This window comes from Ctenocephalides felis, unplaced genomic scaffold (assembly GCF_003426905.1).
Source record: "Ctenocephalides felis isolate EL2017-DRISC unplaced genomic scaffold, ASM342690v1 CF-g0.4_SCAFFOLD_01886, whole genome shotgun sequence".
NCBI lineage: Eukaryota > Metazoa > Arthropoda > Insecta > Siphonaptera > Pulicidae > Ctenocephalides > Ctenocephalides felis.
The window spans coordinates 19618751-19635468 of NW_020538040.1; the positions used below are offsets into that span (position 1 = coordinate 19618751).

Consider the following 16718-nt stretch of genomic DNA (forward strand, 5'->3'; position numbering starts at 1 on the left):
AATCACTCGGTTTAGGCGGTTGTTCTTTATGTCCTAATACTGCTCCAGTTTTTTCAACATCTTCAAATCGCAATATTTCCATGCCTGTAAAATAATATGATTGTATATTAGTTGGAAATTGATAACAAGCATCATTTCAAACGCGGCTCAGGTTAGCCTTTTGGCTATATATCCTGAAATAAACAAGTAAAACTATAGGACAACAAATGACTGTAAAAATACAAAACCTTCTGACCAATAGCAGAACACCAAAATCGATATATGGTCTTGGAGAAAAGTGGAGAATATCAAATACGCTAATATTGTAGCAACTGACAAAGTAATTAAATATAAGAAGAGAATGGAAAATACAGACAGTCGGAACAAGCACAAGGAAATAAAATATATGGTGTTAGTCCAAGATAAAGCACATGGAAAATGGAAGCAGAAATATAAAAAATAGCTTCTAGAATAGAAAAAAAATGAGATGTGCTAAATCACCTTCGATCAGAGCACTAATAATAATAACACCGACTTTAGCTGTGATTTAATCAACGATTATTAAATTATAATTTTACGTTCACTTACCTAAATTTTTGGCTCTTTGGGTAGTGGCCGGGCGAACATCTTTGATTGTGACCAGTCGTTTGAGACATCGAGGAGATCTGTCCAGTAATAAACCAGCTTTCCGATCATCTTCGCAAATCACGACCGATATTTCAGCTGCAATATAGAAAATTCTATTAAGTATATATAAGACAAACTCAACTTGAACTTAAAACAGTACTTGATACGTAATAAATGCATAAAAATGTGGAATTTATCGATACTAATATACATTTTGTAAACAATGTCTATTATACTGAACTGTACTCAATTTCTAATTCTTTAAGTATTTTCATCTTCTTGTAGGTATAGAGATAATAAAACTTAATCCGGCTACTATTATTCACCCTGAAAAAGTTGCAGTTGGGGGTTCAACGAAACACGCTAACTCATTTCTGCTATATCATGAATGCACAGAAAAAACAATAATTATATTAATAACAATTAAATTTATTTTTAATTTAAAAAAACCTATAAAAATAACAGTGCTGAAACGAATTAATGGTATTTCGATGTATTTATATGGAAATAAAACGATTCGACACAAGAGCGTAGTTACGGTCACGTAATAACAAATACTTAATACGCTTAAATGCTGTAATGAATTCATTATGAATAACAAACTAGTGGTGCATGGCATCGTGCCTTAAGGCAAATTGCTGGAACTTTCCCGTACCTGAATTGAATATTATTATAGAGCAAAAAAAAATTAATAATCAATAGATATTGATCAATGGTTAATTACTAAAAATTAGTTATTAAAAATCTTGGTACGGAACCCAAAAAAAATGTAAGAAAATTAGTCCACATGTTTAAAATCTCTATAAGATATCTGATAATTTGATGTGCATATGTCTAATGATTATTTTTGATCGCAATCGTGCGCCCGAATTGTCGACGAAAAATTGTATCCAAACATACACACACACATCCATTTTTTCTAAGGTATGCCAAAATGTTCAGAAACCTTTGAAACGTTAAGATATGCAAAAATTTTAATTCTCGATTTTTTTGCGATTACTATAACTTACCCTACGGGAAGTTAAATATATGAAGTATTTAGATAGAAACAATTGTACGATTGATCTCTAGAAATTGATTGCATGTGTTCGTTTAATTTGCAAATGGTAAATTCCCATTGCAAGGTAGAAAATGAAATGGTCTAAACCAAATAAACAACAACCCGCATAAAGATTATTTGTAAATTGTTCCTACGCATTGCGGCAACCCGTATGGCCATTAAATAATTTTCTAAAAATATAATTGATACCGATTTTGTAAATTAACAGATAATGAACCAACAACTGATAAACTTGCAATAAATTTTGTTTTGCCGTAACTTATACTGGCATCGGAGATCATTAATGAACACCTGCACTATAGCTTTTGTTAACTTAACAAAAGCTCGTGCGGTCGTATCTGGTTACAATCAATATTTTGCATGGTGTTGAATTACTGGCAAAACGCGATAAGCCGTGAATTTGAAAAATCTGACATATAAGTGTAGATAATGATAATCTTATTGATTGCACAATTTATTATACCGATACCAATTGCATTTTAATATATTTTTATTACAAATATAATTATATTACTTTTTTATGCAATTCTCCTTTTTTGTGATAGCTAATCCTTCACCTACATATTGCACACTATATAGAGCAGAGCAAGGCACAAAGTTCCAATTTGACTTTCAGTAACTATACTGTCTAAACCAGCAGTCTGGGAACATTTTTCATTATGACCGCAATTTTTTTTTGTCTAAGTTGATATTACCAAATACTGTAAATATCAATTAAAAATACATACTTTTTACTCTCAAATATTGTTTTTTACCCCATTTGGAGTAGTTTACCCCGGATTTCCGACAACTGGTCTAAACCAAATAAAACAACTATATTTATACTTGTTTTTTATCTATGAAAACAACACAAAACACGTATCAAACAAATAACTATCTAACTATATTCAGTAAAGTTTCTAGTTAATTCTTAATTACAGAAATGTTTTTTCAATATTTTTCTAAAATTTATCATCTACCCCATAGGCAGGGTCAAAAGGGATAGCCAGGAGGCAAATAGATCTAATGTGTAATTTTAAACGTTGGAGAAAAACTAAATAAAAGATACAATATTAAACCAAAATAAAATTTCATGGACACATTTTTCACAAAGATCAAACTGCATATAACCTTGACCTGGTATTTCGTCAGAAATATTTGAGCCGAGATGAAACAACTATTAATTTATCTCTTGTAAAATTGTTTTTTTATATACTATTTGATTGTTTACTTTTTTGCCAGGGTAATGGTTCAGTTAGTACTGTTTACTCCACCCACATGTAAGATTTTATATTATATAAAAAACTGTTGCATCTAACTGAAAAACAACAATACATATTGTAAAACAATTAAATAACGTATACAGAAAAATTAGAATTATATATAGTAAACTGAATAAAAAAACCTCCTCAAAGCCAAAAAAAAACTACCAACGAAAAAAAACTTTTGTTATAAATATTGATACATAACCCTTTATCTCCTGATAGCGATTGGTTACACTTCTGTTGCCTTCTACTTTAAAATAGTATTATTAAATCATTCTATACTTATGTTTGAGATAATGGAGGTAGACCTTTTTACCCGCCGCCCTTTAAACACCGCTCTACCCTATACTATTTTTAATTTTTAATAATACAATAGTTTTTATTACATTCTATCTGCTCGGAATGGAAATCGTTTTAAAGTAACAACATGAAAGATATAATTATAACTTGTTTACCAGCTATAAAACGCCTTCATCATCAAGTTCAAAGTGTAAATATAAATACAAATAAGAAATAATGAGCAAACTGGCGCAAAATTTAATTGTACAATATTTATTCATCATCAGCAACTAGGAGCTTTACTGGTTATTCAAATAAAAAACTGTTATTGTTATTTCAATAGCAATAAAAATGTTTTTATTTTTATATATTTGCGCAGTATGCTAATGCTGTTGTGTAGAGAATTTAAGCTTCTTAAATATTGGGGCAGAAATATGAAATTTTAGGAATAAAATCAATAAATACCAATTTAGTAGAAAAAATGCATCTGGTACAATTTATTTGTATTACAAGTGTCTTTTTTTCCCCAAAAATACAAATCATAGATACATTTTCTATTACAGTAGAACTCCTTTAGTTCGTCTTGCTCCGGGACTGACCTCTTTATCGGATTATCGGGTCAGACAATTAGGGTAATAATTAAACTACAAAATCAATAGAAAATACAACAAAGCAAATTTACGTTCTTTTAAATTATATATTTAAATTTTTGAAGCAGGCTACGTATTTCGTACAACATACTTCGTTCATGAACATGGACAAAACGAAATTTACCATGGACAGAATAATTACTGAACAATAGCGAGTTCTTCCGAATGATTCCGAACCACCCTGAAAATGTTCTAAAAGCCCTCGATCATTTTTATTCGCTGTAAAGGCACATTTTTTTTAAAAAAAAAACGAAATTTACGGAAAAAATGCCGGACTATCGGGATTTCCGTACTGGTGGGTACCGAACTAAAGAACTTCTACTGTATATAGGTTTTAAGTCATTAGAATATTTTAGGGTGCCGATAGGAATAAGGTTCCTATATGAAATATGAATCAAAGTGAGCAAAGAAAAATCAGATCATTTGACCCATCACCAAATTTATGTCTGAAGGTAATACCGATGATGTAATAATTTGCACTCGGATGGAGAATTTCAATTCTGAAACTTATTAGATAAATTCCATTTAACAAAACTATTTCTTACCTTGTTTTATGATAAAAGCGCAAGCCTCGGGTCCTAATGTGTCATACAATGGCACAATCACCATGCCGTAGCAATAGGCGCCTTGTTCCGTCAATATCCATTCTGGACAATTTTGGGCATACACTCCAATCAATGTTTCTGGTCCTGGGTTCAATCCCAATCCGACCAGTCCACTGCCAAAATTCCTGGCTCGGAGTAAAGTTTCATTGTAATTTAACCATGTGTACGGTGATGTGGTCGTTTCTCTCCATCCCAAGCATGGGCCATTATCTGAAAATAATATATAATTGAAAATAAATGATCAACTCTATTTTGATCGAGTAGACGAGTAATACTAAATCAGACAATTCACCGAGGGATATTAACTAGAAATAACAGTTATGTTTTCGCAAAGAAAATAACCATCTGTTTTAAATTTCGGAAGGAATGAGAAATCAATTTTAATTTTTGAATCTTTAAAATTTCCAAGTTTCACCAGAATGTATAATAACATCGGTTGTATCGAAGCAGCGTAAAGATTTTGGATTTATTATTACTACCCGTACAATTTTCATCCATTTTAACACGTTAATAGCCACGATAATATCAGAAATGTTTTACTTGGATCATGGTAACTTTATTAGATGATTTAGTTAAAAATGTATCAAAGAAATTTTAATGTGTCAAAGCCAAAGTTTGCCAAAATTCCTGGAAAAACACTGCTTTTTATGTCACACCTAAATGACTAACATGGCCCTATATCAAAACATTTTTTCTACAAGTCAAGAAATTTTCAAGTCAATTTGCCAGTCATATATGTCTAATATGACTGACATGGCAATTAACGTGTTAAAAATAATTTTTCTGCTACCCAAACAAGCTGAAAAATATGAAAATTAGTGGATTTTATGCTCGTTGATCTTAGAAGATAATAAACTTGTTACTTTGCTAACAAGAGCTAAATTTAAATCAAGTAGATATATCTTTTGATTATAAAATTATGAGTACAAACATGCAACTCTATAAAAACTCTAGTAAAAATATATCGAATCGCTACGTTTAACCAAGGAGGCGTCCATTAATCACGTGATGGATTTTTAATGATATTGAATATGAACTTAAGTATTACCATATTTTCAAAAATATACAAAATTGGGACTGCGGATGCCTTCATTCTAACTTTTCTCCATTAGGTTTTGTTTATTAGTAGTAAGTTCACCTCAGAATTCGAGATACCCAGCTGTAAGTCTGTAAATACTTGTTATTGACACTCTAAAGTTGTCTCAAAACCTACATATGGTATTGACACCCTACCATGTGTACAACTTCAGGGTGTCAATATACAAATATTTGCAAACTTACAGCTGGGTATCTCGAATTCCGAGATTCTTACCTAAATTTAAGCTTAAATGACTGGACTATACATATGTTTACATTTCGTTTTTTGTGCGATAATATGTCGTCGCAATATAAAATATGAATGTTAATATTTATAGTAATGATAATAATTTCAATATTATCTATCCCAAATAAATTTAATAAATCGTCATTATACTAACTTGATACTTTGGCCCCTTTTCTGAAGGTGTCATACAGCGTCCTTGTATCTTCATCAATGTAAGAAATATATTTGCCCTCTTCAGCTTCTTTGCAAAATCGCGATACATGAATATTTTCAGAGCCCTGCAATGAAAAATAAAATAATATAATTTAATGTAAAAGATTCTGACAATTTATATTTAATTGTTAATTATTATTCTTAATTACTTAACGTTGTATGTGCTTAGAATTTCATACTCAAATATCTCAATATAATTCTGTTATTTGTACTCTAGTAGGACGGGGCACAAAGGTCCAATTTGACTTGAAGTAATTTTACTGTCTAAACCAAATATATCTCAACACATAACACGAATCAAACAATTATCGAACTGTGTTCAGTAAAATTCCCAGTCAATTAATTTCTTATTATAGATGTGTTTTTTTATTAACTTCCCTTAGGGTAAGTTATAGTAATGGGCCAAAAATCGAAAATATTTTCACGTTTCAGAGGTTCCTGAATATTTTGGCATACCTCAGAAAAAATTGATGTGTGTATGTGTGTGTGTTTTATGTGTTCGCAATTTTTCGTCTACGTTTTCGAGCGCACGGATCAACCGATTTGAATGGTTCAAAAAACATTCGATGCCTATTGATAGGGAGATGTGCTGATTAGTTTTTGGCAAAGGCAGGTCCAGCCGTTATGGAGATACGGAGCAGAGTGCAAAAAATAGAAATCGAATTTTTGAGAGAACGAAGTATCCGATTTGAATGATCTAAAAAACATTAAATTTGTAATGATCGGAAGAAGTGGTGATTTTTGCAAAGGCAGGTCCAGCCATTTTGAAGACACGGAGCTAAATGTGCAACAGGGTGAAATGGGATAGTCAGGGGGCAAGCAGATCCAATGTCTTATTTTTAATTTCAAAGGAATTTTACGAATGCTACATTATACAACCAATGCTAAAGATAAATTTCATGGGCAATTATTTGCAAGAATTATAAAAATGAACCCTTTCATTATTCTTCATAATCTCTTATTTCTTCTCTGATAATCATCTTACACAACCTTTTAAGTAATTAATCAAAAGAATTTCAAGTCCAGTAATTTCAGAGTTAATGAATTGTGAAAATATGTTTTGAAAGCACCCTTTTTTCGCAATTAATTAGTAATTGTTATTAATGTTTTATACCGATTTTGCAAATTAACAGATAATGAAGCAATAATTGATAAACTTGTATAACATATTAATTTATTGCATGGTTGTCTTTTCAGATTAAAATATTTTCTGACAAAGTTGTTCCAGTATATGATTAGACCCACACATATTCTAGATCTCTATTATTATTAAGATTTTCTTTTTCTAAACTCGAAACATTCCGTTTTCCACTCCTAAGAATTTTTAATATTTATGAGATTTACATGGTTTTAAGTAGTTACTACTGGTTGTGAGTAGTTTGATATTCCCAGAAACGTAAACATCTAAAACGCTTTGTTAATTGTGTTTATTTTAATATGTTTGTGATTCGTGGTGTTTTAAAGTTTAAACATAAGAGTATTTGAAGTCAATCTAAGTTCCTGAAGAAGGACATACCGCATACATAAAGCGCCGAAAATGTTGTAAAACTAGGCGTAAGTGGCATTCTAAGCTTCGGTGAATTTTTATAATTAAATCGCTTTTTGTAGGCCCATAATATTTTAGGATGTTCATTAAGACCATCATAAAGTTTCATCAAAACTTCAATAAAATGGAAATTTTTGCATAAAGGTTTCTGAACATTTTGGCATACATTAGAAAATATGAATATATATGTGTATTTAAGTATGTGTGTCTGTGCGGATACAAATTTTCGTCGACGAGTTCGGGAACACGGGTCCAAAAAACATTCGTTTCGTTACTGATGGAGAGACTGAGTTTTTGGCAAAAGCAAGTCCAGCCGTTTCGAAGATACGGGGAAAAAAGTGCAAAAGATAGCACTTGTTTTTGAGAGAACGGAGCGTCCAATTTGAATGATTCAAAACACATGTTATTTGTATCGATTCCAAATAATATCTTTCACATGGTTTTTAAATTTCATACTCCGTTCTGGAGTTTTTCGCGAATTCCATTCTGATCGTATTGCTATCGAGTTTCATCAAATGGCTTTTATATTCTGGCGAAAATCCGATTGTAATTTATCCTTCGGAAAATTAATAGTGAATAATTTAAAAAAGCTTATCAAATATGAGTAAATAAGTTTTAAATAACATACTACATAATTTTTCAGGAAAATATTTGTCGTATATCAATATCTAGTAAATCGATACACTTATATTTAATTCAACCATAGAATAGTACATATACATATATGTACTATTTTATAGTCATATACGTATATAGCTAAGAAACCACATTTTTTGTATTGATTCAAATAAATTTATATATATATATATATATATATATATATATATATATATATATAATTGAGTTGAGAATAGTATGACTCCTAATTATTTCTGAATGCATAAAATATTCCCTTAGCTTCGTCCAGTTGCATGTATATACGGCTTCATTAAACATTTATATCTATTCTATGAAGATATTTTTTTAAAATATGTACTTTGAACGAATCTATTACGGTCTTTCTGAAAATACATCGAAGGATATTTATTATTTATTTATACAAAAGTCCTTCAGAAACAAGTGTTGTTATGAAGAGAAATCTCACGATGTTAATTATCATAAGAGGGCTGGTAATAATATAGGTCGAGTAATAATATAAAGAGAAATTAGCTCGGCTATTCAGTAATATTCATTTGGTTAGCAGATTTTTTTTTGTATGTATTTATTTGCCCTTATATTAACAACTTAGCCATTTATATGCTTTAAAAATTTATTTTATTCCAATTTTTACAATTATCTAAAAGCACATAAAAAATAGCTTTAATATTTCATCTTTATTAACTTCCCGTAGGGTAAGTTATAGTAATCGCAAAAAAACGAAAAAGAAAATTTTTGCATATTTTTACGTTTCGAACGTTTCTGAATATTTTATACAACCTGAATATTATTATATCTTACAAAAAAAGTTAGAAACAATGAATATATGTGTATGCGTGTATGTTTGGATACAAATTTTTGTCTACGATTTCAAGATCAACCGATTTGAATGATTAAATAAAACATTCAATTTCTATTGATGGGAAGACGGGCTGATTAGTTTTTGGCAAATGCAGGTCTAGCCGTTTCGAAGATACGGGGAAAAAGGGAAAAAAGGAAAATGGCAATGTTTGAATAATACAAATTACTTCAATAAACTTACGTTTCTTACACGGCACAGATTTTTCATGTGTTTTATTATTTGCACTATAATTATTTATGGGGAACGAAATAAAATATTCTTCAAATCCAGACATTTTTTATTAACTCAAGATTTGTACTACTATTTAACCTTAAAATGTAATGACATGAAACACCGAAAAATGAACAATATGCTTCACGCTTTCGGTGACGTACGCACGTACAAAGTCTTGCATACAAAGAAGCCTCGCTTATAATACGACGATCAATCACAATCGACCCGTATAAAAATGATATCATCGAGAGCGAATGACGAACCATTGGCAGTCGACTCGGCCGTAACGCAATTCCGTTGCATCTGTACGGTTTTACACTCTAGTCGCATCTAAAGAAGTTTTACTTCAATAAATAAATAAATAAACAAAGGTCTTTAAATAGAAGAGTTTCTTGTTATTTTTATATAAAAGTTATAAATTCATTATTTTATTGTTCATTATCTTCATGAGGTACGTGTGAACGTGTTCATATATACAGTTTATACAGTATATACATACAGTTTATATATTTAAAAAATCTTTTTACAGACAGCCATAATGTATTTTTTACTATAATGGATTTTTCAATAAATCTATTCTTTAATCTATTTTTATGATGTATATTAAAAAATAAACTCAAGATGCTAGTGGAAAATACACGTGTCTAATGGGAAACACTCTTAGATTTCTTGCCAAAAATATTTTCATGCGGTAAATAATAACAAACAAAACCGTTAAGATAAACACCGTTTTCGTCGTAGGTTATGTATATTGAAAATGAAGGAATATGAAATATTACACATGGTATTTCAAAGTATATTTTCATATATCGACTTCCGAAATATATGCAAATTTCAATTTAAAGTTTTAAAATAGACTGGGTTATAGATCGTATATAGATCACTCGACATTGAAGAGGAAAGGCTGCGCATATTTTATATCGCATTTTTTATTTATGTTATAATGGTTTTATTTAAAAGTATCCTCAATGTAGTAACAGACTTAATACATGTCAATAAATATCTTTTGACACGTATCATTCGACTTCTTGCTTTATAAACCTAACATTAAAACCATCATCAGCTTTTTGCATTAAGTAGTACAATAATGCTTCAACAAAATGAACAAAGTTCAGAATTCATATGACTTTGTATCTGTTTTTATATGAATCAATTTATAAGTTTGTTTCATGAAATTGCAGGTTTCAATAATTAACACAAGGGAATTGGTTTAAACATTATACTATGGGAAATTTTTAATTCCTGAGAGATACCAAGACGCATCAGGTTTGACGCTTAAAATTAGTATTTCTATTTTATTCGTGTGATAGTATATATGTATTAAGTTGTCGTTTGTTGTCATTTTTTTCTGTAAGAATAGTAGGGGAGGCTGGGTGCGATAGAGACAGTCGTCATACAGCTAAACTAGATTGAATTTGAGATATATGGTCCAAAGGGAGAAAGATGAAGTATGTCTGTTGGAACAAGTTTCCATTATTACATAGAGTCAGTGCTCTACATTAACATGATCTGTAGACCGCATTGCTTTTAAAGAGTCAAAGGTAAGTTATTTCGTTCGATTTCTTTTAATAATAATTATTACTTGTATACGGATAAATCACTTTGTTTGTTATTTTGTGACAAGTTTTATGATGTCTTTCTCGGTTGAAAGGCTGGATATGTAAGAAACATTTAATTGAACTAAGACAAAATACGAAAGAGAAAAGGAAAGGAAATTTCAATACAAGAAAAAAGATTTCACAAAGATATTTCTTGTTACATATTTAAATATAACTAAGGTAAATTAACAAAATTATTGCTGATAAAAAAAAGTGGCACAACCATACCCACTCACCCTCACTACATTGGCAAAAAAAAAAACATTTTCCATATAAATATCAAACTAAAAAAAATCAACCATTTGCAAATATAATAAAATGAGCTTTTTTGTCTTCAATTTGTTTAGTTAGACTTTCAATTAGTCGAAAAAAAGATAACAACCTTATATCATATATGCAAGAAATAGGATTTTTTTTTTAAATTAATGAGCACGGATCCTTAAAGAACTTATAATTAGCCATAAAAACAATCAAAATACTGAATTGGCTTTCCTTATAATCTGATAAATAAGTCAAAATAAATTCAATTTAGCTTAATCTTCTGTATTGGTCCTTTATGGTTCAGAAAAACGAATAGTCTCATTTACCAAGGTAAATACATCGAAAAAGAGAAGGTCGAGCGGATAATTCGAAAATCGCGATTGTAGTGAAATTTGGAAAACATCCAGGAAACCAAATTAAATCACAAGCCACAGATATTTTGTTTATCCAAACTATTTATTACCACACAATGTTGCATCATAAATTGTTTTATATAAATATTTGTTGGATAAATTGTTTCATGGGAACTGCAACTTCAAGACAAGAAGAGGCTAGAGTTAGGACTGAAGTAATATAATAAAGAGAGTACTACAAAGAGTAAGTAAATTTTTATAAAAATTACTTTCTTGACATGATTCTGAAGTAAAAATTAAGAGTAGAGTGGCCTGCTTATTGGATAGAAAAGAATGTGAAAAATGTGAGACATATCATATTTCTTTCAGAAATATCTTGTTAAATATACTTGTTTGAAGTATGAACGAGAATATATGAAAATAAAATGCAAGACAAGGGAGAATTGAAGACAATTATGACGTCAAACAGTCAATAAAAAAAAAGATGTTTCTTTCATCTAGAGCACTTGCCATCATTATAAATTATACAGTCAATTGGCTTTCTATCAATATTCATCTTCGCAATTTCCACACGGGTAATTTATTGCATTAGAAATTGATTGATTGCTTATGACAACAAAATAATGTGATTTTATGATATTTCACTATGTGGGAAAAACATCATCTTTTTTATGTGCAACAGCTTCAAAAGTATTTAAAAACTAGGATCGTGGTAGTCGTTTATAAATACCAAAATTCCGCATAGTTTTGAAATTATCAAACTTTTAATAATATACTGTTGAAATTAATAATTATAAAAGTTGAAGTATACAAAATTATATGTTTCAAGTATACCAGAAATTTTAGAATTCCAGAACAAATTATACCTATAGTAATTGCCTAATTCCTATACACGTTGCAATATAATGAAATTACAAATTACTATTAATTACACAGGCCTACAAAAAAATTGTTTTGTTTGGTGCATCAAATGTTAGAGCTGATTCTTATAGTATTTTTTGCGCTGATTTCAAATCTGCAAACCATGTTTTTTGTATCAGCTCTAGTCTGGAACTTGGAAAAAAGTTGCCGAAACCAGGTCCATTCTAGGTCGTCACGGAAAAGAACTTTTCACAGTGTCAACTAAGGCCGAATGGGTCTTGTAAGTTTGTATGTACGAGTAGGTATATCTCATTCAAATAACATTCTGAATTGTATTACTATTTTGTACTTTCATTCCTTATATATCATATATATATCATATCTTGAAAACTAAAGCTCATAGCGCCCCAAATATACTTAAAAACAGCATTAAAATCGTTTGCACCATTTTCTATGTTGGCCTGTATTATATGTACTCGAATGTAATATTTAATTCAATTATTTAACTTACTGGCAAAACAGCACTCTGTTTATTCATATCAATTGGCAGCACAATGGGTGCTGGAAAAGTGCAACACCCACAGCAAGGCATTTTGGATGATTTTTAACCACTAAGAAAGTTAAAATAATTTATTGCAAACTTTCATCCAAATACTGACACAATAAAAATGAAACGCAAAACTGCCATGTTAATTCTGGCAAAAACGAATCATGTAAAAATTGGTATAATCAACAATTGCAAAAAGTTAACTTTTTGTGATAATAAACTGTTGCATCACTAACATTTATTTCATTCACGATCTTACATCACTGACAGGTTAGGTAACTAAAATTGAACTAATTCAGATATTTCCTGGAAATTGCACAAATTGTAATAAAGACACTTCCTATATAATCAAATATTTTAGTCCACTTGTTTTATCTCCTTGATGCACTTTTATGGTCTTAAGGTTTTAAACAACCAACTTTTTCACTGATTTTTCATTTACAACAAATATTTAACTTTTACAATAATTTCTTGTTTTTATGATAATTAGTATTTAACTATTTGCATATTTATGTATCCGAGCGGGACAATTTGAATTTAGAGCAAGCTCGGTGAGCTATTATTACTTAAGTCAAACGTCTAAGCGTACGTCCTGCCGCTACTGAAGATCTATTGGCCCGCGGGATTCAAAACGACGAATTGGTTCCCGCCGCGAATTTTTCTTTTTGGCGCCATTTCAAAAAGGAGCCTATCGTGAACCAAGAGCTGATCAATAGCTCCGAGGTAAAAATTATCTCATCATATTAGATATTGGATCATCTCAATTAGTAGATACAAAAATATTTTGTTTTTGTTACTCTATTTCAACAAAATAACTATATTATTTTTATACACCTATACCTCGATTTACACGAAAGATAGGTTTCATAAAACCGTGTAACTCTAAAAATTCACTCTTATATGGAAAAACCGTGCTAAACGAAAATCATCATAAAAAGCAGCCTATAATGAACCAAGAGCTGGTCAATAGCTCCAACATGATAATTATCTCATTATATTAGATATTGAATCATCTTAATTAGTAATAGATAATTAAATATATTGTTTTTGTTATTCTATCTAAACAAATCAACGATTTTATCTTTATACATCTATCCCCCGTTTTACACGAAAGATAGGTTCCATAAAAAACCGTGTAACTCTAGAAATTCACTCTTATATAGAAAAACCGTGCTAAACGAAAACCACTATAAAAAGCCCCTTATGTCAGTTTTCAATATAACAAGCGCATTGAACAAAAATAAATATTAACCGTTTCCACTCAGATGCTGCCGCTTCATATAAATCTCGCAATTCGCTTGTCAAATCAAAAGCTTTTAATAAATTTTAGCTTCATTCATAGAATAACTAGTGGTGTTTGGCATCGTGCCTTAAGGCAAATTGCTGGAACTTCCCGTACTAAAATCCTGTATTCTCGTAATAAACTATTCGAGGAATATGAAATGTTTTCAAATATATTATTATAAATTCTGTAACTTTCATTATTCGTATTTTATAGACAAAATATAAAAGCTTGTAAATTGGACGATAATGTTCATATAAGTTTATATGAAAAGTAAAAAAAAAAAACTTAATGATCCCCTTCGAAGGGGAGTTAAAATAAAGAATCTTGTCTCATAATTCTAAGAATGATATAAACTAAATTGCAAAGTTAAAATTATTTATTTGAAGTATTTTAGCTAGAATTAAAATTAAAATCCAAATTATTTTCGATATTCAAAAAAAATATTTTTCGTATATTAAAAAAAAATATTTTTTAAAATTAAAAAAAAAAACAATTCTTTTCCCAAAAACAATCGTTTCATCAACACAAGCAGAATGTTTTTGAATCATTCAAATCGGATGCTTCGTACTCTCAAAAAACTGTCATTTTTACACATCTAGCTTCATATCTTCGGAACTGCTGGACCTGTCTTTGCCAAAAAACTAATCACCACTTCTCCCCATTATTACAAATCGGATGTTTTTTGGATCATTCCAATCGGATGCCCCGTTTTAGCAAAACGCGATTTTCCATTTTCTGCACTCTTTGCTCCGCATCTCTGTAAAGCCAGAGCCTGCCTTTGCCAGAAACTAATCAGCACATCTCCCTATCAATAGGAATCGAATGTTTTTTTAACCATTCAAATCGATTCATCCATACGCCCGAAATCGTAGACGAAAAATGGTCTCCACACATATACACACACACATTAATTTTTCCTGAGGTATGCCAAAATGTTCAGAAACATCTGAAACGCAAAAAACTTCATTTTAGATTTTCGGCCCGTTACTATAACTCGCCCCACAGAAAGTAAATAAATCCCGTTAAAAAAAAATATTTTCAAAAACCGTGTAAGATCGAAAACGTGTAAAACGGAGAATAAGTTTATGCACTTTTTAAAATTTTGTACTCTTTTTTAGTTTAAGCACAGTTTTATTAATATATTTCCTTTGTGTTATTTAAATTGTTTATTCATATGTTTATTCCTCTATTTATCCGTTGTCCATTCTTCATATCTTCTATTTTTACCAAAAGCTTCAACTTTTCTAAATGAAATTGAAAAGTTTGTCACGTACTACGTCTTCCACCGAAATTTTTAACGTTGGAAGATAAAATCAAGAAGTTTAGACACGAACAAGATATTCCACCAAAAGTTTTACTTTTGAAGATGGATTTGTAAAGTTTGAGCATATAATCCTAGAATATACATAAGTAGTCTTGGATCAAAAATTTGCATTTTATTATTCTCGAAAGCAGGTAATTGTTGATGTTTTTTTCTAATGCTACCATGTACTCATAGGTAAAGCAAAATATGACCAAAAATTCCGCATTTTATATAGTTGAGGCATTGATTAATGCACAGAAGATAGTCAAGATATATATTTTTTTTAATCTTACCAGCGTTGTGTCTAAATTTAAGCAAAATTCCATCTCGTTCACGTGTAAGTTAGAAGCATAAGCCAGATAAATAACTGACCTTGGGCTATAGGTGATGATGAAATATTTTTTGCTAACAAAATCTATTACGTCTGAGAATTTTTCCTTTTTTTCTTTGAACAAGTTGTTGGTCGACATGATACTGTCATGATCCTACAGACTTCCTATCGCTCATAAATCGTTTAGAATGACAAATTGATTTGTAGACCAGAAATATAAATAACTGAAACCCTTGAGAAATTGGAAGCAGTATTGTAGATGATTTAGCATCTGTTGAGAGGATAAGGGAGGGCATTTATTTCTTGTAAAAAAATATTTTCATTACAATATATTTCTAAATCGGGGAGCATTCTTGTTGATTTTCACACAACCATATTAATTGCAAATAGCAATTGTTCCAAATATTTTTCGAAAAATAAAAATATAATAATATTGATACTGTAACTCCTAATTTAATTTGCATATTAACCCTTACACTTTGAGATTGCTTTCCTCAGGAGTATATTTATATTATAAGATTTTAAGATATTTTTTGATTAAAAATGTGTTCAAAAAATTGAGAATTACGCTTCTAACGAACTAGAAATTACAATAAAATAATAAAATTCTCAATGTCTTCCAGGGTCGACATCCGTACACGCAGCACGTCATATGCATGTCGTCCAGAGACGACATCTGTATCGAAAGGAAGGATTAAGCATAAATGAGAACTTTTTATTTTGTAGCTACAACCTGCTCGACAAACGAACTGTGGAAACCATTAGGTACGTACACACAAAATTAATATATGTATAACTGTGATTTTTTGTTGAAAAATCTAATATTCCTCTATCGAGTATGAAACATTTATCTTCTTTCGAAAAAAGTGATGGTTCTTTTTAAAACATGTCAATAAGGAAGAATCCAATTAATATTTTCCGATGAACGTGTGTCAATCTGT

At 30.1% G+C, this 16718-nt stretch overlaps 1 protein-coding gene across 1 annotated transcript in view; it reads right to left on the bottom strand.

The window, feature by feature from the left end:
- The window catches only part of LOC113374727 (long-chain-fatty-acid--CoA ligase 1-like), a 42119-nt gene that overhangs the window by 3089 nt on the left and 22312 nt on the right, over positions 1 to 16718 (bottom strand). Inside the window, exons 3-6 of the mRNA XM_026614700.1 lie at positions 5923 to 6046; positions 4385 to 4654; positions 568 to 702; positions 7 to 84 (exon numbers count right to left, since the gene is read on the bottom strand). Of these exons, the coding sequence (XP_026470485.1) occupies positions 7 to 84; positions 568 to 702; positions 4385 to 4654; positions 5923 to 6046 (607 nt within the window). The remainder of the gene's footprint in view (positions 1 to 6; positions 85 to 567; positions 703 to 4384; positions 4655 to 5922; positions 6047 to 16718) is intronic.